At 38.9% G+C, this 25,386-nt stretch overlaps 1 protein-coding gene across 2 annotated transcripts in view; it reads right to left on the bottom strand.

Annotated features, from left to right (window-relative positions):
• Positions 1-7,842: 7,842 nt before the first annotated feature.
• Positions 7,843-25,386, bottom strand: part of zcchc7 (zinc finger, CCHC domain containing 7) — a 229,196-nt gene continuing 211,652 nt past the window's right edge. For both annotated transcript variants that reach the window (XM_020512442.2, XM_048595322.1), the window contains exons 7-9: positions 10,749-10,844; positions 10,265-10,382; positions 7,843-8,885 (exon numbers count right to left, since the gene is read on the bottom strand). In XM_020512442.2, coding sequence (XP_020368031.2) covers positions 8,326-8,885; positions 10,265-10,382; positions 10,749-10,844 — 774 coding nt within the window. In that variant the 3' untranslated portion in view covers positions 7,843-8,325. The remainder of the gene's footprint in view (positions 8,886-10,264; positions 10,383-10,748; positions 10,845-25,386) is intronic.

Raw genomic sequence — 25,386 nt, 5'->3', positions numbered from 1 at the left:
GTGCATTTTTAAGATGACATGTTAAGCCAAAGATGTTTGTGCCCTCAGGAAATTTCAGAGGATCCCAGGGCATTATTTGAAGGAGGAATGGAATGTCCCCGGTATCTGGGCCAATATCTATTCCCCAAACGACATCATTAAAACATTAAATCATTAAAACAACATCATTACCTCATCATTTACTGCATTGCCACTTATGTGCCTTTGCTCTGCACATTTCCCACAGTGATTAAACTTCAGAAGTACTTTGCTGGTTATCTTACGGTTGCGAAATATGCTATGGAAACACAGTTTCTTATTTTTGTCACCGTGCAATATCCATTCAGGAACTGGAAATGACTTGGATACAAAGCTCAATTGTTGAGAGGCTTGTTTACCATCTGGAAACAGGAGCAGTGGCTTCACTACTTAACAAACACATAGCTTTGTTTTGGTGACATTTAATTAGAAATGCTCCCTACAGTTGGTTGAATAGGGCCTGATAAATGTTGATTTCATAGATTTTTTTTTTGTTCCACTGAAAGATCACTGCTCAAAAAATAACTCATCTTTTATAACTAACAGTTACTTGTCTCATGCATCAAAGCAACCACTTTTGACTTGAGTTAGACATCTGAAACATAGTCATAGAGGCATACAGCATGGAAACAGACCCTTCGGTCCAACCAGTCCATGCCGAACGTAATCCCAAACTAAACTAGTCCCACTTGCCTGCTCCTGGCCCATATCCCTCCAAACATTTCTTATTCATGTACTTACCCAAATATGTTGTAATTGTATCCACATCCACCACTTCCTCAGGAAGTTCATTCCACACACAATCCACCCTCTGTGTAAAACATTTGCCCCTCATATCTTTTTAAATCTTTCTCCTCTCACCTTAAAAATGTTCCCCATAGTTTTGAAATCCCCCATCCTAGGAAAAAGACAACTATCATTAACTCTATCTGTACCCCTCATTATTTTATAAACTTCTATAAGGTCACCTCTCCACTTCCTATACTCCAGTGGAAAAAATCCTAGTCTTTCTTTATAATTTGAACCTTCCATACTCGGCAACATCCTGGTAAATCTCTTCTGAACCCCCTCCAGCTTGATAATATCCTTCCTATCCATCCACTTATTACATGTATCCCAGTGCCCTCAATGGGAATTAAATTCGGAGGACATACATAACACGTGAATGAATTTGTATTGCCCAAATGTTTATTTGAACATTTTTTAAAAACAATAGAATGATAATTACTCTGCTAAAGTGATCTTTGTAAAAGCTAACAATTAGATGGCTTTTTAACTTCATAAAATGAAATCATGATCTGCACAAGCTAGCAAAAGATTAATTAGAGTTTTAGGCAGAATCTGAGTATTGGTCTTTTATCCCTCACCATCTCAACCTACAGAGCCACCTGGCAACAATACATTTAGTAAAAACAAGTAGCTCAGCAGAGATTAACGTCAATCATTAATTACCAAAGTAATTCAAACTCCTACAAATAGCAAGACTTTCTCGCTGAACAAGTGCCTGAATTTTTCACTCTCCTGGTGATAATTTCATTGGAAATATGGCTAATCTTTTGGGGATTGAACTCATTTCTGTCAGAGTAATACATATTGTAAAAAGATTAGATTCTCTTAGAAGATTTGCTAATACAAATTCTGATCTTTTGTGCTTTTGGTGTATTTCTCCAATCCAGTTATTAAAGGCAAGGTTTAGTGTAGTACTCAAAACTGTAAAGAATTCAACACAGCTAAATATAGAAACTCCATTTTATAGTGTAATTTATTGTTGTAATTCTGTCTGTAGGATTCCTCTCTCCAAAAAAACAAAAGGAACAACCAGAAAAGGAAACAGTTTATACCACAGTTGATCAATTTCTGGTCATATGTCACTAACTGATTATTGCTGGACTATTGATCCAGAAACTCAGCTAATGTTCTGAGGACCAAGGTTCGATTCTTGGCATGGCAAATGGTGGAATTTGAAAACCTAGTTGCAATGAATTGTATTTCCAATTAGTAAAGAAAACTGTGTGGCTTCAATTCCTGCACCAGCTGATGTTACTATGAAGGACTCTCCTCAATGTCCTGGGTGACCCTCGGGTTAAACCACCACCAGTTGTCTGCCTGTGTCTCTCTCTCTCTCTCCCTCCATAATGAGAGTGCAGCCCTATGGTCTAAGGCTTACTAACCAGTAAGAGAGGACCACAATTGTCATGCAGGTGTTTGCCTTTGAACTTCAATCTTATTTTGCACTTTGTTGTGAGCTACAAATGTTTTCAATCATTGAATGCTTTACTTCCTTGAATATTAAATTATGCTGGATACGTGCTAACATTTACATATTTACCTGTATTTTGAGCATTTTGTTAATAGAATTAAGGCATATAGCTAAAATAGTTAAAGTAGCCTCACTTGTGGCTAGTCATTGATTTTTATTGGACAGAGGATTGTAACTAGATCACTTCATAATACTTCACTTTCAAGGTTTTGAAGGGTAGCCAGTCGATTCTCTTACAGATTCAAAGTGATAGCAGTATTTAACATGATCAGAAGATTTTTAAACATCTTGTGGTAAGGGCTCAACTGTTCACGAGAGAACACAGACTGAGACTACAAAAGAGAATAGCTTAGCTTCTCAAATTGGGGCAGAGTACAGAATCATGAGATTTGTTGACTGCCCAAAGCCAACTTGGAAAAAAGTGACCTAGCCAGTTATATTTTTGTTCTTGGTGTGACAAAGGTTTCCTGGAAGGCAGGCAAGATGATTCTAGCATGAGAGCAAAGGCTGAGGGCTTTGGATACAGACTGGGTGTAAGACCAGCACTGCTTTGAAGTTCAATTAATAACAAGAAAGAAACCAAAACCAGCCCTCACTCACCATATGTGCCATCCATGTTAACCCATGGGTGTGCCAGTACTCCCTTTACTTATGCGCATGGACCCTCATAATCCCTGCTCCAATTTGGTGCCTACTTGCCCCCTTCCTCAAGTATTCACAGAGTACACACGGGAGAAAAGATAATAAAGCTCTATTACTTGAAATTCCACTTTGCAAACTATACCAGTGGGGAGAAAAAAAACTTTCATCCACAAAAATATATTTTGACCTGTCTTGACAGGTCTTTTGCAAGTTTGTCAGTTCCAAGTAATTTATGTATCTTTTATACACAGTCTTCTCTATAGTTACTGATAAAAGGATACCTGAACCTTACCTCCCAACCACATCATGTCTTGGGACCATATTTACAGGGGTAACTCAGCTCTCCAATGGGATACCTTAACTTTTCAAAAGAAATGTACTGAGAATGGACCTGTTGAGATTACCTGTTCTGTGTACTGAGAGTTCCACACAGCGGGGTTTGCAAAACCGAGTTTAAATGGAGGCAGCAAACCATTTATACGGGCAGCTGTCTCCTGGAATTGCACTCGCGCAAAGCCCTAGTCAACTCCAACCCCAACAATGCCATGGAAGGGCAGAATGAGAGATTCTGGGCCATGTTTGCCATTTTCACAACCTTGTAAGGGCTCTCTGAAATGCAACAATCATGGGAAACAGTGTCTGTCTCAGTAGCTGGGAGTAGCTTAGCTCTCTGCTGAACCATACCTGCCCAACAAACTTGAAACTGTGCCATTTGAGCCCATAAATCATTATGAATAAAACATTTGAACAGCCCAGGATTAATATCCTGCATGGGAAAAGATCCAATTGCCAAGAAATAATTCAGAGCATGACTGGTGAGAGTGTAACAAAGTTCAATGATGTATTAACTGTGAACCAATAAGATCCTCCAAGGCTTTTTGTTAAATCACAGTGTAATCTTTTCAAGAAATTTGCACAAGACCTTCAAAATACAGATCATATCTATCCATGACTCAGTCAGTGTTGAAACCATCAACCACATTTTAATTGTGTCCAGAATTGTGTCAAGAACTTGTGCTGATCCAAAATTCTGCTGCTGTTATCCCAATGTGCACCATGTCCCACACCCCCATCACATGAATATGCTGAACGACATGGGCTCCTGGTGCAGCAAAGCCTCAATTTTAAAATTCTCATTCTTTCTCAGTCTTGTCCTTTTATATCTCTACAAAATGCTCCAACCCTACAAACATTGCAAGATGCTCTTCTAACTCTCTGATTATAACTGTTTCACCATCGGACGCCAGGTAAATCTTGTCTCTCTCTCTCTCTCTGTCTCCACACAGATGCTGCCAGACTTGTTGAATACTTCAAATATTTTGCGTTTTTATTCCAACAAGTCTTGTTATCCTTGCTTGCCTCCTACCTCCCACATCACTGATCTAAAATTCTGTTACCGACATCCTAATTCTCATCAAATTCCACTCACCTCTTGTCTCCACGAATACTGCCAGTTCAGCAATAGCGCTCATTTAAAATTCTTTACCCTCGTGTTCAAATCCTTCCATGGCTTTGTCCTTTCCAGTGCCTTGAATCTATTCCTAGCTCTTTAACAGTAACTTGCACTTATATTGCAAACTTTAATGTGGAGAAATGGCTCAATTGATTATTTGGACAGAAATGTGCACTTGAGTCAAGAAAGACAGTAGGTGGGAAGTGTGAGGTGTTTGCTCTGAGATGAATTTAAAGTAGGGACTTTTTTAAAAATCAATACAGGTTTAAGGGTAATTCCAGTGCTTAGGGTACAGATGGGAGAAGGCATAACCATCATTAGTAGGACAAAAGGGTGATTAGCCAGATTGTAGATACTTGGGGAAGGTTGTAGATATTTTTAATTATTTTTAATCAATAGTCTCAGACATGTAGTGCATCAACTCTGGAGGCACGAGAACACAAATACAGGCTTTCTGGGCCAGAGGTAGGGACACTATCATTGTGCGTCAAAACCATTGGGAGGGTTGCACAGCTACACGAGGTACAGAGATAAGGAAGATTGAGTACATGAAGGGATTTAAGTTGCGGGTGGTTGCATTTTGAGGCTTCACAGAATTGAGGACCAATTTCATTTGGCACGAACTGGGTAGCACCCAAAGAATGTGCTACAACCACTTTGTTCAGTGATATCACATGGCACCAGGGAAACAACAAAACATCCTGGAGTCACACCTACGGCAGCAGAAATGCCTATTTGTTCCCCTAGCTACTGAAACTCTTTTGTTTGTCATTTATATAAATGATTTGGATAAGAGTATAGAAGGCGTGGTTAGTTAGTTTGCAGATGATACCAACACTGATGGCACAGTAGACAGTGAAGAAGATTTTCTAAGATTACAAAAGCATCTTGATCAAATGGATCAATGGGCTGAAAAATGGTGAGGTATTGCATTTTGGTATAAGTCTTAATACTGTTTGTTGTACAACTAATGGTATGGCCTTGAGTAGTGTTGTGCAACAGAGGGACCTCGGGGTTCAGGTACACAATTCTTTGAAGTTTGCATCACATTTAGACAGATTGGTTAAAAAGCTGTTTGGCACGCTTGCCTTCATTGCCCAGTCCTTTGAGTATAGGAGTTGGGACGTCATGCTGAGGTTGTACAGGATGTTGTTGAGGCCTCTTCTGGAATACTGTGTCCAGTTCTGGTTGGCCAGTTAATAGGAAGGATATTATCAAGTTAGAGAGGGTTCAGAAGACATTTACCTGGCCCGGTATGGAAGGCTTGAGTTATAAAGAAAGGTTGGGAATTTTTTCACAGGAGCAAAGGAGGTTGAGAGGTGACTGAATAGAAGTATATAAAATGAGGGGTAGAGATAGGGTTAATGATAGGTATCTTTTCCCTAGGATAGGGAATTTCAAGACTGGGGGGACATTTTTAAGGTGAGAGGAGAGAGATTTGAAAAAGACATGAGGGGCAAATTTTTTTACATAAAGGGTGGTTTGCATGTGGAATGAACTTCCTCAGGAAGTGGTGGATGTGGATACAATTACAACGTTTAAAAGACATTTGGATAAGTACATGAATAGGAAAGGTTCGAAGGGATATGGGCCAGGAGCAGGCAGGTGGGACTAGTTTAGTTTGGAATTGGCATGGGCTGGTTGGACAAAGGGTCTGTTTCCGTGCAGTGTGACTGTAAGACCAGTACTCTCCCACGCTGTTTCCTTCCTCCCTGTACAGCTCAGCCACAGATGGTACCACCAGCTTGGATCTTGCTGCATTCCTCTGAGGAACCACTGTCTTCATCAGTATCCAGAACGGAAAACCGATTATTGGACAGGATGTCAGGAGGTTCCTAAACTAGCTGCTAGCCGTCATCCATTCCATGTCTGCCTGCCTGCACTTACCCTGCAATGAGACCACCTCTCAAAACTTGCTATCAATGTAGTATTCTGCCTCACAGATACACCACAGTGACTCTGGTCGCTGGAGAATTCCTCGCTTCTGGCCTGCTCTGGCAGCTGTAGTTTTTATTTGGACAACCCTCAAGATGTTGATAGTAGGGTATTCAATTATGGTAATGCCATTTAATGCCAAAGGGCGATGGTTGGATTCTTTCATTACCGTGTCAGTGAATGTTTACCACCACAAGCCTGAATATTATCCAAGTCTTGCTGCATGTGGATTTGGACTGCTTCAGTATCTGTCAAGTCGCAAACGGTGCTGAGCATTATGTAGTAAATATTCCCACCTTTGACCTCACAAGGGAGGGCAGGTGATCGATGAAGCAGCTAACCTAGCTGAACATATTTGTGTCTTCAAACACTACCCTGATAAAATAGCTAAGGGTGGAACCAAGCAAGACTGATCTGATAGCAGTGCTGGAAGAGGTTAGTGTGATGAACCACAATCAAAGACCGTCGAGAAGTCAAGAGGAATAATGCACAATGATCACACAAGAGGAATAATGCACAATGATCACAGTTACAGAAGTTTTGCTACTTTGATTAGGGCTATTTCAATATTGCACCATATTGGAAATCTCCTGGGAGAGATTCACTGTGGAGTTGCAGCAATGTTAAGTACAGATTTGAAAGACAAGAACATTGTTAAGGATTTTGGAAAGGAAAGGGTGGCTAGAAATGGGGTATGATGAAAATTAATGAAAAATTATGCATATTTATTTGATAGTAGGAAGGTATGAGGCCACTTTTCAAGGTAAGGAATTTTAACCCAATTCAGAACTTGATTCTGTGTAGTCCTTCAGTCTGAAGCCATACAGCCAAGACTTCTAATATTGTCATATTCCCTACAGTTAGAGGAGTTGGTGTGTAATGGTGCTGAATATGTAGATAAAGCAAAGCAGCAAAAGGAGAGCACAGCAAAGGGGCAGACTGTGATTTGAAAAGCAGTCCTTTTTGGCACACGAGTAATATTGGTATGAGGTTTCTAGATTTTGTTTTCTTCCAGCAAGACCTCTTTTCCACCATCTGGTCACTTATTTGCTTTTTCTATGTCCTTCTTGACTCCTTGTCTCCAAGCAGCTTGATTAGCAGTGACGATTTCCCATGCATCAACTCCAAACCCAGTCCACCTGAGGTCTCACTTGCAGATGTGGTTGACCTAATAACAACAAGATCACAACTGAACACATCTTTGGATATGTGCTTGACATCCACTCAGCTCCCACGATCCAGCCAACAGACTCACCATCGTTTCAGAAATGCAAACATGCTGGGGATCTCAGAGTACTTGTATATTTGCATACTCAGCTCTGTGTCTTGCCTGGACAATTTCACCGGAAGCAGAAGAAGTGGAAGTTGTTCAGCCACCTTTTCTTGGCTTGCATAAGTTGTGCATGTCTCACTCAGAATTAAGCACAACAAAATAAGAAAACATAACGTGTTCATCATTTTGCTAGATAACAGCCAGTGTAGTGAATGAGTGACCAGCCCTACATATAGCTTGAACAAATGTATTATGCAAAGATGAATGAAGAAGTATTTAATAACTTGTAAAGTGACAGTACAGGCAATAATAATCAGACACTTTACTGGTTATAGGAACCAAAGGAATAAACTAGACTCTAAACATATAGCAGGTAACAAACATGAACATTTAACTAAACAATTCATTTGCATGCAAAAATGGCAAGTTGATTGTTTCCTTTTCACTGTGGATCAGGGCTCGTCTTAGAGAGGCTGTACAGATGCTCTGCACTCAGCTCTCCCTCCCCAGTGTGGCAAAAAAACAATCCAGGATGATACACTCAAAACTTACTTACCCACCCTCCGTTTGGATAAAACCTAGCTCTTGTTTAGCACAATCTAATGGAGCCCTTTGCATTGGTGCAAACTCATGAACTCCTTATCACAGTGAATTAGTACAATGATTCTTACATTAAAAACCTTAAGTGTTTAACTGCTGCATAGCTGTCCTGCTCCTGGGAACAAAAGCAACTATTCAGTATTCCTATTGGATTGCAGATTCCTGAGATTTAGTTTTTGAACGTTTCTTGCACTTTTTTTTCTTTTTCACTATTAAAGCATTCTCTGGGACAGACTCTCTGACGTGTACTCTTCCTTTCTTAACCCTTTTCTTCTTTTTGCTCGCCGACTCTGTAGTCTTTCCTTCTGCGTGCTTTTTCCTTCCCCTGTTCTTGTTCCACTTTTTCTTTGTTGTACCTAAATGTCTGTCATTCTGCATGACATTACCACGCATAAACAACAGAGGGCTCTGCTGGGTTTTATAGTGTGGGGCATCAGTTTCTGCTGACTTGGCTGCAAATTCTCTTGGAAAATCTTCTTCAAAGCCTTTTCTAAAGGTTTTGGGACATAGGGAGGACTGATGGTAATGTTTTGCTTTGTGTTTTGCTATCCAGCTGTTTCGTATGAATACTCTTCCCTCTTTCTCGACACATTCTTTCTTCAGGCTTTTCCCCTTTTTCTTGGAGCACGTATCCTTATTTGCAGTATCTGTGCGCAATCTCTTAGTTGGAAAGGTGGCTTCTAAGAACCCAGCATCTCTAAGGTCTGGAGGAAAAATAGTCAAAATTAATGTTCAAGAAAGCTGACTTTAATTCTTTTTACTACATATTATAATATCAAAATTTACAAGGTGTAAGGTGAAGGTTTCATTCTACTTCATGCATTTCAACCAGGTGAAGACGATATATACATATGTATAATACCATTATTTTTTAAAAACATTGTTCTCAAAATGGGGTGACACTGACATGCATGGCCCACTCCTAGTATTCTTGCAGATTTTGAAAATAGCATAGCACTGCATTGGAGCCAGACCAGTTACAGAACAAATGACAAGTTCTCTTCCCTTTTGTTAATTGCTGAACCAGTTAGGTTTTTACAACAATCTAGCAGCTTCATTGTATTTTTTGGGTGTCAGTCCACAACTGATCAGATTTATTGAACTTTGTTTCAACATCTGCCACAGTGGGATTTTGACTCGTGACTTCTGAGTTGCAAGTCTGGCTCAGTAGACTAGTATGTTCTCAATCCTAGTACTGCTAAGTGGCACTAAGTTGGTTTGCATTCCCTCAAAACAAGAAGTTGAAGAGAATTAATTGAGGTAGTTTTCCCTAAAGGAAGGAATCCAGAAGAAATAGATAGAAAATTAGAGCTGAGCCATTCGTGAATGAAATCATGGATGATTTTTGATTTTTTTTTCACACAACTAGCTGGTTGAAATCTGGAAATCTTCCTCAAAAGACTGTGGATACTGGGTCAATTGAAATGTTTAATATCAAGAACAGTAGATTTTACAGATTTAAGATTATTGGCAAAGGAAGTAATGGAGATATGAGGAAAACTTTTCCCTTACAGCAAAAAGTTTTTTAATTTCATTCATAGGATGTGGACACCATTGGCTGGGCCAGTATTTATTGCCCATCCCTAGATGCCCTCAAGGTGGTGGTAAGCTGCCTTCTTGAACTGGTGCAGCCCAGAATAGCTGAAATCTGGGGGCAGTGCCTAAGAGTGTAGTACAAATGAGTTCAATTGAGGTAATTAAGACAGAACTGAATTGTTGTCTAATGATTATGGGGAGTAGGTGAGGAAATAGCATTAGGGTCATTGCTCATTTTGAAATTTTAAACAATTGACCTCCTTCAATGTCGTTCTAGTACGGGTATGAACAGTCACTCTGGTTCCTACATGTTGTCCTCCTCAGCTTCTTTTAATATTACTTTTTAGCTAGTTGCTTGCAATCGTATGACAATGGCTTGCTGTCAGTGCTTCTCAGATTATCTTCTGTACGCAGTGCATTTGAAATTGTAAACTGAACCTGTGTACCTCCATTCCATAGTGCATGATTTGTAACGTGGGTTATAAAATAAAGCATTCACGACTGACCAGTTTCTTTACAGAGATCGATAAGATCGAAAGAGACTAACCTTCAACCCTTTTCTGTATCCTCTTCTCTCTCATTTTTATGTCACGCTCTGTATCATAGTAATATACAAATGGTGATGTAGGAAAGGTATGACTATGCATCAATTTGCTTGAACATTCCTGCAAATCACCAAAAAATTGTTCTTTAGTAAAAAGATAAACATACCTAATTTGGGAAATATGTAAATATCTGATAGTCTGTGCAAATTTTTACTTCTCTCCCCCCAACCATCATGTGCCAGTTCATTCGATGTCATTAGTAATTGGCAATTTCAGAGCTGCAAATGTGTAGCAATGTCTGTGTAGGTACACTTTGATATTGAATTTCCCAAAACAATAACAGTTTGGATTGTACTTTGAGTTCACTGGATTTCTGGTGAGCATTTGAAATACAATCTTACAGTCACTGGGTTTGTTTGTACAAAAAAACATCACTTGAGGCACTTAAATTGTGGGATTTTAGATAATTCAATATTTGAAACTTACATGGCCATAATGTCCTCTTTTTGCACAATTATAACAATACACAGACTTTTTTGCGGTTGGTTGAGAAAGTCCATTTACAATTGGTCCTTGATTGATCTGGAACATTGAAAGTGACAATTTACAATCTGAAAAATCATTTAAAAACACTAACTGAAATACCCACAACTAACAGGCATTTAAACAAATAAAATACGTCATACTTAAAATACTTGTATTTTTGACTCATCTACAGAGCTATTTTTTAACATTTTGTCTATCCAGCATTATCAGTTTAAGTACACCATGATCAGATGCAGCATACAAACTCCGTAACAGCAAGATTCCTAAAACCCAATCTTGAAACAAGATTTACAAACCAGACTTCCTTGTTAATGGTCAGATTTCTGTCAACACAGTATGGAATCCTGTGTGCATTTTATACATATATTTGAAGCAGAGTCAGAGGGTCATACAGCATGGAAACAGACCCTTTGGTCCAACCAGTCCATGCACACCACAATCCCAAACTAAACTTGTCCCACCTGCCTGCGCTTGGCCCACATTCCTCCAAATATTTCTTATTCATGTACTTATCTAAAATGTCTTTTAAACGTTGTAACTGTACCTACATCCACCATTTTCTCTGGCAGTTCATTCTACACATGGACCACCCTGTGTAAAAAAAGTTGTCCCTCATTGTTCTCTTTTCACCTTAAAAATATGCCTTGTTTTGAACTACTCCACCCTAGGGAAAAGATCCTTATCATTTAGCTCATCAGCTTATCTGTTACCCTTATGATTTTATAAACCTCAATAAGGTCATCCCTCAACCTCCTGCACTCCAGTGAAAGAAAATCCCAGTCTTTCCAGTCTATTTTTATATCTCAAACCCTCCATTCCTGGCATCATCCTGGTCAATCTTTTCTGAACACTTTCCATTTTAATAATATCCTTCCTGATCAGAAGTGCACACTATACTCTGGAAGAGGCTTCACCAATGTCCTGTGCAATCTCAGCGTGATGTCCCAACTCCAATACTCAAAGGTCTGAGCAATGAAGGCTAGTGTGCTAAATACCTTCTTAATCACCATATCCATATGTGATGCAAACTTTAAAGAATTATGTACCTGAACCCCTAGGTTTATATGTTCTACAACACTACCCTGGGCCTACCGTTACTTTTTTAAGTCCTGTCCTTGTGTGTTGTACCAAAAAGCAATACTTCATATTTATCCAAATTAAACTCCATCTTTCACTCCTCAGCCCACTGACCCAAATGATCAAGATCTTTTTGTAGAGGAAGGTGCAGGGCTATGAAGAATCTGCTTGATCAAAGAGCCAGCAACACACATTGGGTCTTCCTTTTAAGCTGTAATTTAGTGCTTCTAATGCTTATTTTCGAAAGGGGTTTTCACTACACGGTCAAGAGCAATAATTTGTTAGACTTTATAAGTTAAACATATTCAATCTTCTCCCCCACCAAATTTGTTGTTAAATGTTAAGTCTTTTTCAGAGATAACAGCAAACCAAATTTGGGCAGGTAATGAACTCCTTGCTCAACAGAAAAAGCTTGGTTATCTGTAAACAGGATTGTCATAAGTCTTACAGAGTAGGGGGATTACTGCAAGGCTATGTCACTGGCACTTCTGCTGCTGTGAATTACATGAACATAAAGCTCTTACAGTAGACGTTACAATTAGTTTCCAAACAAAATAGTAAAACCTTTGACTTAATACTTGCGTTTGTATTGGGGTAATTATACTGATCTATTACATATTTTTATTGAGCAGGTAAATGAACAAATTGGTAGTCATTCCCCACTTGTTTTCTTTAGGTGGGATTGTGACATAGTTCAGGATTGATATATGGTTTATCAATGAGATTAAATTCAGTTCTTCAATTCCACATAATCAATGGTAAACTACCCAAAGCAGTAATAGTCACCCCTCACCACACTATTTAAACAGTCTTCTGCTGACGTCTTAGCAGTAAATCATGACTGCATTACCTGGTGAAAAGAACCAATGTCTGCATTTTTAGCATCCTGGACCTGTGTTCCATATTTCAGTCAATGAATTCATACTTTATCCGTGCCCAAACACAATGCCTACATAGCACCATTTTTCACCCACTCAGATGAACAGTGCCATTTACTTATATCAGAAGGTAAATTTATGGTATTCCTCTGCATTAACCAAAGACAAAAGTTTTAGCAATGGGAAAATGTGGCAATCAAAAGGATATCTTTAATAAATCACAACTGGAAAAGCCTGATTATCATTGGTCAGAAATATGCAGCTGAGATCACATCCAAGGTCTACAATTCTCAGTTATATTTAATCATGGAGCTGGGTTGGGGAATGGTGTTGGATGGATGATTGAGGTGGAGATAAAATCTGAGGCACACACGAGCTTTCAAATTTTTAAATGAGCATCCTACCACTTGGAAGGCTATGGTTGGCTAACCTATTGCATCTTTGTTAAAACTGCAAGTGGGTGGGTTTGGACTGAGTTCGATTCAGGTCTTAGACCCCTCTTAATTACTGCATCCCACCGGACCTAAACCCACCTATTTTTGGTGGTTAAAATTCCCCACGATAGCTTTGGTTTTTCCAATATTTAACTCAAGAAAACTTGTCATCCAGTACTGGATGTTGATATGCCAGATTGGATGCAGTGAATGGGTTGAAAGAAACGTTGTTGAGCTACAAATGGATGTCAATCAGTGCACCCATGGAATCTGTTGTTAAATTATGTCTCAGAGGGGCAGCATGTAGATGAGAAAGAGGATAGGCCAAGGACAGATTATGGTAATGCAGAGAAAACAGTGTGGGAGCAGGAAGAGAAATGATTACAGGTGATTGTCTGGCTTTGGATTGGGTAAATAAAACAGAAGTGGGGACAGTAATCCCACTTAGCTGCAGGCAGACTGTGTAGTCAACTTTATCAAAAGTTGCAAACAAGTCGAGAAGGTAAGAAGTGCTAGGCTGATGCAGTACAGTAGCAAGGGAAAAACCCAATTAAACAGGATCAAACGTGGAGCTGTAGGAAAGATAGGCATAGATCATAGGAGGAAACAAACCTTCTACAGGAGGTGGGGTGACGGTTTGCAATGACCGGGTTGCTTTGTTCAGGAAAGGAAGAGTGATGATGACAGCTTTGAATGCGAGTGGATACCAGGCTCAGTATCAGTAATGGAGGGCAAGGTATCATTATGAATATTACTTAGCAATGGGGCCAGGTGTGAAAGTTGCATTATCAACAGTTTAATGGGATGAAGGTCAAGAGAACAGGAGGTGGGTCTCATTGACAAGATAAGCTTGGAAGGTTTTTGAGGGCAAATAAGATGGAGAAACAAAAGAAGGTCAAGGTTACAAATCTCTGCCTGCAGAACAAACCTAGCTACTGTCATTATCTGCACTGCTCCTCCAAGCTTACTTTCATTTCACTTTTTAGGTACAAAGTCACTTAGTTTTCCAATACTAGCTTTATATAGGCGGCATTTGTGTACTTTCAGACACATTTACAGATATATCTAAAAGGTTCCAGTTGCCTTAGTTCTTCGAACTTTGAATTACACCAGTTCATCCAGTGACATCCTCCTGATTCCCTGGTGCCTGACTCTTTCTCCACAGTAGTAACGGTGATAGGTTCATTATAATCTGCCATCATAATTTAACTGCAGACGTAGCTGTATTTTCTAAACTGAGCACACATCATACCAAAATGGAAGTATCATATCTGGGAGCGACAGTAAGTATTTTGACAGTGTTTAGATATTTAATAAGGATCAAATTAAGTGGAAAGATCTTAGATGACTTTATAAATTCATAATCACTTGTAATATCCTATGCACTTGAGATGCATCTCTACACTGGGGAAGCAAAAGCAATTTCCTGCCAATAAAGCACAAAATCATCATTTACTTTCTACTTGAAGCAGCACACACTGCTTCCTACTCAAATCTAAATGTTATCTTTTGTGTCAAAGGGTCAAGCTTGTTCAGTCTATCCTCAAAATATTGCTCCCTAATGGAACTTTATGAAATGTTTCAGTCAATTTCCTGATATTAATAACACTAAGAATTAATTTACTGTTCTGTAGGAACACAGGGGAGATAGCAGTGATTCTTCAGCTGTTAGTGCAGGGTACGATTTTGTAAAGGAATTATGAGGGAACATTGGAATTAAGCAAAAACTAATTATTTGATTGCAAATCAAAACATTTGACCACTGAAAAAACTAAGCTGCTTTAACAAAATACAGTTTGGAAGTATATCTTCCAAAATGTTTGTAGAAATTGTTCCAAATGCAATAGAGAAGCAACAAGATGAAAAGTACAACAGCATATAGATACGAATGATTCAAACAAGGAGGAAATAGACAATGACTAATTAGTTGTATTTTCATCTACTGAACTAAATATTTCATGAATTTTAAAACCAAAATTAAAATCTGAAATAATGGTATTAAAACTAATTATTATTCAAAAAACAAAACAGTGAATAATATCTGTGGTGCCGTGCAAACTCTAGCCTATTGTTACCTACTGAGCATTTTGGAAGTGACCAGAACAAAAATATAAACTGTTGACTGAAATCTTTCTGAAGAACAGTACCTGCACAGGCTGGAATAAACCAAAAGCCAAGATGAGCATAGTAATGCAAAATAAAACAAAATAAAACAGTGCGCGTATTGAAATAGAAATGAGGACTCTTTGGGGGCTGCACAGAATATGAAAATGGGAGTGCAAAATTGGTCATTGATGAATGGATACCTTAGAACAAGTTGCAACCTCAATTCAGTGTAAAATTTAATGATCTATTCTGAAAATTCAGGGATAACCTGCTTAGGAAAATAGGTACGATTAACACTCGACTTGATACTAGCTGGTGTTTTGTTTTGTACTTTATTATAATTTAAAAGGGATAGTTAAGCAAATCTTGGAAGATTTTCACCATGAATTGGATGGGAACAAATGCTATTAGAAAATTATGATTGTGTTTCCTGTTTACCTCACTGCATTGGTAATTTTGCCAGAACGACTGTTCTGTGTCAATACTTTTCTGAGAAAATGGCTTATGAACCTTTGGCATAGATAGGGCTTGTACCATAATGAACAAACTTGCGCTTACAAAGCACCTTTCATATCCTCGCATTTCAACGTACTCTACAGTTAATTTTTCTGACGTAGGGTCACTGTCATCACATGGGCAAATGCCTCAGCCAATGTTTTTAAAAAGTGGGTATGATGGCAGTTGCTATTACATTGACCTGGTTACAAGCTGAGCATTACTGACATGTAAGTAGTGCAGGTCTTAGGATCATTAGAAACGTCAGGATAATTGAGAGATGTAGGAGGACAACAACACTGGCACAAGTATAGCAGTAGAAAGGAAGCATTTCAGTAATGTCAATCAGGTAGTAGAAACAGTACAGCTAGAACCAAGAAATAGTTAAGGGGTGCAAGACACTGGTGGGAGATATCTATAAACCTTCTAATAGTAGTAATATATTGGAGGATGTTTAAATATTGCTACAAATATCTAGTGTCTGTGTTATCATAAATATTTGAGGTAATGTTTGAGTTTGTGAAAACTATTGGTGCAAAGGTGATCAAAATGCTGGTTTTAGGTGGTAACCAGAAACACCTAAAAATGGCAGTTTAAAAGGTTACCCTTATTTGTTTAATAGAGTGAGATTGCAGAGATGCAGTTACAAAACAAGAGATAGGCTTACAATCAGATGAATGGTCAGTTTGAGGATAGCTCAGATGTTATTATTGGAGATGGGTGGAATTTAGGAATTAACCCTGATTTCAAGTTTTCTGGGTGCTTCCTGGGAGAGGCTTTTAGTTTCATTTTGGAACTCATTAATTTCAAGCTCACAGAGGAATTAGTCAAAATAAATGGCAGACAGACCTGCCCTGTCAGCAAAGTAAAACATGAACTTCATCACTGACTGAATGGAAGGCAGATGAAGCTTAATTTCAGTGAGGAACAGAAACTAGAAGTTGACTAATTTGAAACTAATATTAGAATCTACAATAGGTTTTTTTTTTCCCCTTTCTTCTTTTTACTATTGCCCTTTTTAATTTTTTCCTTTCTTTTTCTTTAAAGCCTGGAGAGGGGTGGCTGAAGGAGGCGGCCTCTGGCAGCCATGGCTCCCCTTCAGCCTGGACTCTCCCGGTGAGTGTGCAGCAGGTCCTGGGCTTATTCCATGGCCTAGATTTGCAGACTGAGCCGAGGCTCCAGATCTGCAGCTAGGCCCGGGTGCCTGAAGGAGCGGAAGCATTGGCAAAGGGTCAAACAGTGGACCAGTGGCAGGGTCTGGAGGAGTACCAGCTGGAGAACAGAAGATACGGATCGAGAAGAAGAGTGAAAGAAGAACTTTATTGCAGTAAAATCTTGCATTATATTCAGTGTTTCAATATGGCTCTGAAGCGTAGTGACACTTTGCGTGTAAGACGCAAAAAACACTCATTATTTTTATATGTATGTGACAATAAATCTAAATCAAGTGTCTTATATGAAACCAGATCATCTTGGAAGTATTGGAAAAGTAGTCTGAAGGGGTAAATGGAAGTTTTACCTCAGAGAATAGCTGGAGCTAAGGAAAAATCTCCACAGGACAGTGGTGTTCAGTGTGGTAATTCTAGGTGCTCCCTGTAGAGGTAAATAGCTTTGAGATTGATGTGTTCTACAAGAGAATTTTTGGGTAAGTAGTAAACCTGAATGCATAACATATACAGTTATAACCCTTGTTTTATTTTTAATAATACTTGTTTTATTTACTTATTTCACAAACAATAAAATTTGTTTTGTTAAAATGTGAAATCTTGTGACGTTGTTCTACTGGCTAAAGCAAGGTACTCGTATTTCACTTTAATTGATTGATTTATTGTACCAAAATAGTGAAAAGCTTTGTTTACGAGCAGTACAGGCAGATCATAGTAAGCAAAGGATATACAGTTTGAACAGACATAGAGGTATGCAGGTTACATTGTACAGGATGTGTGTGAGGCAAGATCAATGTCAGCAAGATCATCATTATTTGAGGCTAGACAGTCCATTCATCAGTCTGATAACGGCTGGGAAGAAACTGCTCCTGAACCTGCGCATGCGTATGTTCAGGCTTCTGTATCTTCTGCCTCACAGAAGAGGTTGTAGGAGATCATTATCGAGGTGCGATAGGACTTTGGGTGATGTTGACAGCCCTTCCGCGGCAGCAAGCCATGTAAATGGAATCCATGGAAGAAAGATTGGCTTCCAAGCTGGTTTGGGCTGTGCACACCACCTTCTGTAGTTTCTTATGGTCCTGGGCAGTATGCTTTCAGTGGTGCATTTGTAGAAGTTGGTGAGGGGCCTTATGAACATGCCAATTTTCCTGAGCTGCCCGAGGAAGCAAAGACAGTTCCTAACTGGATTGTAACGATGCAAAGATCAGGGAAGAATGTGGTTACAAAGGGAGATTTAAATTGTCATATAGATCAGGAGAAGCAGAACAGCAAGTAGCAAAGGCAATGTATTTGTGGAATTTAATAAGGACAAGTTTTTGGAACAATATGTATGAGAGTCAACAAGGGAACATGCTATATTAAATTTAGCAATGAGTAACACACCAGAATTAGATAATAAGAGAATATGAGAACATTATATTATAGTCACTACTTGCACAATTCTTTAGATATGTTTTGGGAATTATGAATCAGAGATTAATGATAAAGAAAATGTACTGCAATTGGCAGGACACAAGAAGTGATGATCCCCAGGAACTGTACTGTGACCTCAACTTTGCATCATAAAACCAAAGAATTCACAGAGAAAATAAAAAGACTTTTCTATCCAAGTTTGGAGATTATTCTGTTTGGAGGCAGAGAGAAAATATGGAACTACAGGCCAGGTAGCTTGACATTAGATGTTGGGAATCTATTGTAAAGGAACTCTCAACAATTAGTACAATTAGAAAAAAGTCAACATTTGTTTTATGAAAGCCAAATCCAGTTGGTCAAATTTATTAGATATTTGTGAGGATGTAACAAGTAGGTTAGATAAAAGCAGAACCCGTAGATGATGGATACTTGGATTTCCGAAAGATATTTGATAAGGTGCCACACCAAAGATTAATACACTAGACAATGGCTCATGGATTGGAGGTGATATATTAGCATGAATAGAGGATTGGTTAATGGACGGGAAGCAGAGAGTAGAAATAAATCTGGCATTTTCAAATTGACAGGCTGTGACTAGAGGAATGCTGGGCCTCAACTATTTACGATCTATAATAATGAATTAGATGACAGATAAAAAGAAATATACCCAAGTTTGCTGATGATGCAAGGCTAGGTGGGAATGGAACGTGTGAGGATGATGCAAAGAGATAAGGACAGATTGAGTGAGTGGATTAATGGAGTAAAATGTGAGGAAGTGTGAGCTTATTAATTTTGGTTGTAAAAATAAAAAAAACGCAGAATTTGTTTTCAAAGATGTGAAACCTGTAAATGTTGATAATTAGACAGCCTTGGGTGCACTCATACAAGGAACACAAAACATTAGCATCCAGATACAGCGTGCAATTAGGAAAGCAAATGGCATGTTGGTCTTTATTGCAGGGAAATTGCAGTCCAAACATAAGAACAGCTTCTTCCCCACTGTTATCAGACTTATGAACAGACCTCTCATATTATAGTCGACTTTTCTCTGCACCTTCTCTATTGCTGTAACACTATATTCTTCATTCTGCTCTATTAATCAGATGTACTTTTGTAAGGTATGATTCGTCTGGTTAGGATGCAAAACTATACTTTTCACTGTATCTCCGTACATATAACAATAATAAATCAAATCCAATCAAATTAAAAAAGGCAACTTGTTAGAATTGCTGCATCTTGCAATACTGTTTGCAATTTTAGTCTTTATATTTTAGGAAAGAAACACTTGTGTTCGAGATGGTACAGCAAAAAGGTTCATTACACTGATGTCGTAAGACATGTTGTCCTATGATGAAAGGCTGAGCGAATTGGGCCTAATACGCTCTGGACTTTAGAAGAATGAGAGTTGATCTCATTGAGACGTTGAAGTTATAAAGAGACTTGACAGGATAGATACTGAGACATTGTTTTCCCTGGCTGGAAGAGAGTCATAATAATAAAAACAATCATAATAGTATCAGGATAAGGGCCAATCATTTACAACTGAGACAAGGAAAAATTACTTCACTCAAACAATTGTGTATTCAAAATTCTCCACTCCAAAGGATTATGCATGGTCCATTGTGGAACATATTCAGACAGGTTTTCAGTTTTTCAGAAAAGCAAGGGGTACGGGGAGGAGGCAGGAAAGAGAAGTTGAAACCCATAATCGTATTGAATGGCACATGAGAATGATCTTCTCCTGCTCCTATTTCTTGTGTTTTATGGAGTACTGAGTTCAGTTTTGGGCAACACAGGTCTGGAACAATGTTTTTGCTTCAGTGAGGGTACAAGTATTTATTAGAACGATACTGTGACCAAAAAGGTTAAATGATGACAACAGGTTAATAAGTTGCATAAATCTGGATTGTATTCAAAACCTAGCTTCAGTTTACACAGTTGAAGGATGGACAAATTGAGATTTTACTGCCCGTCCCTAGTTGTCCTTGAGAAGGTGGTGGTGTTCTGCATTCTTGAACTGTTGCAGTCTACATGCTGTAGGTTGACTCACAATGCTCTTTGGGAAGTCCCAGGATTTAGACCCAGTGACAGTAAAAGAATGGTGATATATTTCCAAGTCAGGATGGTGAGTGGCTTGTAAAGGAACTTGCAGGTGTTGGTGTCCCCATATGTCTGCTGCCCTTGACCTTCTTGATGCAAGTGGTTGTGGGTTTGGAAGGTACTGTCGAAGGACCTCTGGTGATTTTCTGCAGTGTATCTTGTAGATACTATACACTGCTGCTACTAAGTGTCAGTGCTACAGGGAGTGGATGCTTATGGATGTGGTTCCAATCAAGTGGGGCTGCTTTGTCCTGGATGGTGTCAAATTCCTTCAGTGTTGTTGGAGCTGCACCCATTCAGTCAGTGGTGGATATTTCATCACACTCCTGACTTTTGCCTTGCAGACTGTGGACAGGTTTTGGGGAGTTAGGAGGTGAGTTACTCACTGCAGTATTCCTAGCCTCTGACCTGCTCTTGTAGCCATTGTGTTTATGTCACAAGTCCAGTTGAGTTTCTGGTCAATGGTAACGCCAGGGATGTTGATACTGGGGGATTCAGTGATGGTGGTGATTAGATTGTCTGTTATTGGAGATGATCATTGCCTGGCATTTGTGTTGGGTGATGTTACTTGCCACTCATCAGCCCAAGTCTGGATGTTGTCCAGATCTTGTTGCATTTGAACATGGACTGCATCAGTATTGGAGGAGTCACGAACAGTGCTGAACATTGTGCAATCATCGGCGAACATCCCCACTTCTGACCTTATGATGGAGGGAAATTTATTGAGGAAGCAGTTGAAGATGTTTGGGCCTAGGACACTACCCTGAGAAACTGCTGCAGAGATGTGCTGGAGCTGAGATGACTGACCTCCAATGACCATAACCATCTTCCTTTGTGTCACATATGATTCTAACCTGTGAAGAGTTTGCCCCCGATACCCACTGATTCCAGTTTTGCTAGGGCTCTTTGATGCCACACTCAGTTGAATGTGGCCTTGTGTCAAGGACTGTCACTCGCACTTCACTTCTGGAATTCAGCTCTTTTGTCCATATTTGAACCAAGGCTGTAAAGTGGTCAGGACCTGACAGAACCCAAACTGGCATCACTGAGAAGGTGCTACTTGATAGCATTGTTGATGACACCATCCATCTATTTACTAATGATTGAGAATAGGCTGATGGGGCAGTAATTGACCTGTTTTGGATTTGTCCTGCTTTTAGTGCATAGGACAAATTAATTCAAATTAATTTATTGTGACACAGTTTACTGAATGAATTCTACATTGATATTCAAATTCATAGCCTTCACTGTTCGAAGAGTTAATCAATTTCAGTCTTTGGCTCTGGCATCGTAAGGATCCCACTCTGGATCAGATGTGGCACTTTCAGTTTCATAATCATCCCTCCATAAGGCATCACTGTAATCTCGATCATTCTTACTTTTTTTTAAAAATGGTCCGTAATGCCATTTGTACTACTGGTATTTGATGCCAAAACCATTCAAAACATCAAAACAAGTAGGGCAGTGTGCATATTTCCACTGTTAGTGAAAGTTCTTTTCTTCGTAAGCCATACACATATTCCATTCAGTACAAACGTTATCCATGAAGAGCTTATTGAAGCGTGTGATTTTTAATCAGCAAGGGAATACAGGATAAAAACCAAAAGAACTGCAGATGCTGTAAATCACAGTCAAAAATAGAAATTGCTAGAAAAGCTTAGGTCAGGCAGCATCTGTGGTGAGAAATCAGAGTTAACGTTTTGCGTTGAGTAACCCTTCCTCAGAACTTCCTCAGTCAGGGAATAGAGGATTATGGGGCAAAGTCAGGAAAGTGGAGTTGAGGATTTTCAGATCAGCCACAATTTAATGCAACGGCAGAGCAGACTCCATTGGCCAGGTGCCTACTTCTGCATCTAATGGACTTGTATACAAAGACTGAACTATGGTAAAACTGTAATTCACAGGTGCCCTTTGATCTTTTCAGTTACATTGATCTGACCATGCCCTCTGTTAATTAGATGCCTTCTTTACATACCCCACAGGGGGACTTATTCCATATTTATTGGTCTACAACTTCACTCCATCCCTTCTCAAATTTTTGACATGGAAATTGTTATTAAAATGGATCATAACTCTGAATTACTAACAGATATGTTGAACTTTGAAGTACAATGTATTTTTAAAAACAAAGTCATTCAAGCCAAAAGATGGTTAAGCATGCAAACTCAGTGGCTACTGGTCCAAGATACTCACTATACTGACTTGGAAATGTATCAGTGTTGCTTAAGTGTGGCTGGGTTGAAACCCCGGAACTCCATCCCTAATGGTACTATTCGTGTATCTACACCAAATAGACTTCAGCAGTTTAACAAGGTAACTTCTCTACCACCTTCTCAAGGACAACTAAGGATGGGCAGTGAACATTGGGCCTAGTGACACTCAAATCCCAGGAGCTAAATAAGAAATCTGAAGAGGAGTCATGGAATGCTGCACATGAATGGTGTCAAGGAAATTTTGGACACCAACACTTCAAAAGGGGGTGATGCCATTTGAAAATGAACTGTGATCTCCTGTGGGTTGTGTCCGAAACTGCAGACATGCTATGACTTGAAGGAAAAACAGTCTGGGTGAAAGATACAATTATGCTTTATCCTTTTGGGAATACACAGGGAAGAGGTTAAAAACCAACTGCATCCCCCGGTTTCTGTGTGTTTGTGCGCTATCTTGTGGTTCAGCTTTCACTGTGCTAATGTGTGCTGTAAAAGGGCACAGCTGAAAACTCCCACTCGACACTCCTCTCTCAGATTGCTAAAAGCAAGTGTTCAGCAAAGTCACTCTTGAAGGAGGCTGGTCAAATTCCGTTCAGCTAACTGCAGAGCTGCAAATCTCCAATCACTCAACTGACAAATTCAACACTACCAGAATCATCGACCCTAATGCCGCAACATTACACAATCTATTCATCATGGTCAAACAGAGACAGATTTGTATTTTCCTTTCATTTTACATTTTGGACTTGCCTCTCATTTCTAATAATGAGTGAAACATGTATTTGTGAGGTGAACATTTAAGGCTGACCGTTGACCCGAGTACAGTATGCTGTGACTGAAAAGAGGGAGCAATTCATAAGCCAAGTATATGCAAAAACTACACTTGGGGCTCAAGATATGGGGTTGTCTTATAAACCAGGTCATCATATATGCCACAATGTATGGTAGAAACTAATTAGTTTGGAGCAGCAATCTAGAACATGTGACTACAATCTAAAAATCAGAGCTAGGACATCCAGGATTGCAATCAGAAAACGTTTTAATCAGACAAATGGCAATGGAAACCTTAAATTTATGGAGATTGAAACTGAAATTTCAAGACTATTGGAAGATTTTTAATTGTGTAGCCATTTCAAGAAATATGGAACAAAGGGAGTTGAGTACAGATCAACCATTATCTAATTAAAGTGAAACAGGCCAAGACTTAAATGCGCTACTCCTGTTTCTTACAAATAGCAAATTAGATAAACAGCAAATTAGACAAATAGCCAATTAATCTGTTTAAGAGTATGTTGCTTGACAGATGAACATTGGTCGACACATAGGGAGGATTTCTAACTTTATTAAACTTAATGCCATGGAATCTTTTATATCACCGTAACACATAGCTGGGACCTCATTCTAACATTTAATTTGACATGCAACATCCAAGACAACACAGCATTCCTTCACTTCTGCATAGAAATGGGAGCCCAAATTACATGGTTAAGTAACTGGAATGGGGTTTGAACCTATTACCTTCTGACTCAGGGAGGAGAGCACATTCAACTCAGTTAAGCTGATTACTCATAGATATCTGGAATGCCACATTAAACATTACCAAGAAACCCATTTTTCAAGGGACCCCAGAATGAGCACAACCAAACCAATAAACATTTGATAACAATTCAGTGAAGTTTTTGAGGTAATTCAATAGAGATAGATGCAGAAATACGACATATAGACTATTTTAAATGTATTTATTTTTCAAAGAAACCCAACTATTTGGAACAAATAGGTTTTACATAAACAGGGCATATTTTATAGGATCCACACAACTATAATCTTAAAAGGACCATGCAGTGCAAGAAACAATCCCTACATGATAAAGGTAAATTAGAGGCAACATTGGTCTTAGGTGGCGAGAAATGGACAGGTACAAAAGGGCTTAATTTCCCAGTAAGGCTATAATTAAAGGATTTTTGATTTTCAGACAATACTATACACTTCTGCAGTAAAATTCTTAGTGTTTTACTGAAGTTGATACACTGTCAATTAGAAAGGCAGCTTCTAAAATATATTATTGAATTTGGGATTACCTTTTGCTTTTACCTTTCAACTCACATGGCAGCTTTGGGCAAGGTCATAAGATAACAAACTTTCAACATGACAAAGTACCAGTATTGGTTCAGTAACCTTAACACACAAAGCTCTATCAGCCAACTCAGGTGGGGACACAGGATTTCATGTCATTATTTAGAAGCAGAGCAAGGGTGTTCTCCTCTTGTCCTGGCAAAAATTATCACTCAACCAACAGTACATGAAACAGCTTATTTAGTCGTTATCATATTGCTATTTGTGGAATCTTACTGTGCACTATTTGCCTGATGCTGTTTCTAAATTATAACAGGGCCTACACTTGTGAAGCATTATACTGAATGTAAAGTGGTTTGGGCTGTTCTGAGGCCATGATGGATACTATAAAATGGGGGATGGGAGGGGGAACTCATTTGTTCAAAAACACTGGCAACACAACACGAAAACACAATAAAATGCCCAGATACATGTGTGGATTTACAGTGTACCATGAAAATTGCAAATTTACATGCGTCCACATTCAATTCATCTATGACAAAATATTAATAAAATTAAATTATCTGCTTTCTGCTTCTCATTGAAGAACAATATATTCCAAAATTTATCTGCAGGCACAGATAAAA

Source organism: Rhincodon typus, chromosome 3 (genome assembly GCF_021869965.1).
Source record: "Rhincodon typus isolate 14 chromosome 3, sRhiTyp1.1, whole genome shotgun sequence".
Lineage (NCBI taxonomy): Eukaryota > Metazoa > Chordata > Chondrichthyes > Orectolobiformes > Rhincodontidae > Rhincodon > Rhincodon typus.
This window is presented reverse-complemented; position numbering and strand designations above follow the sequence as displayed.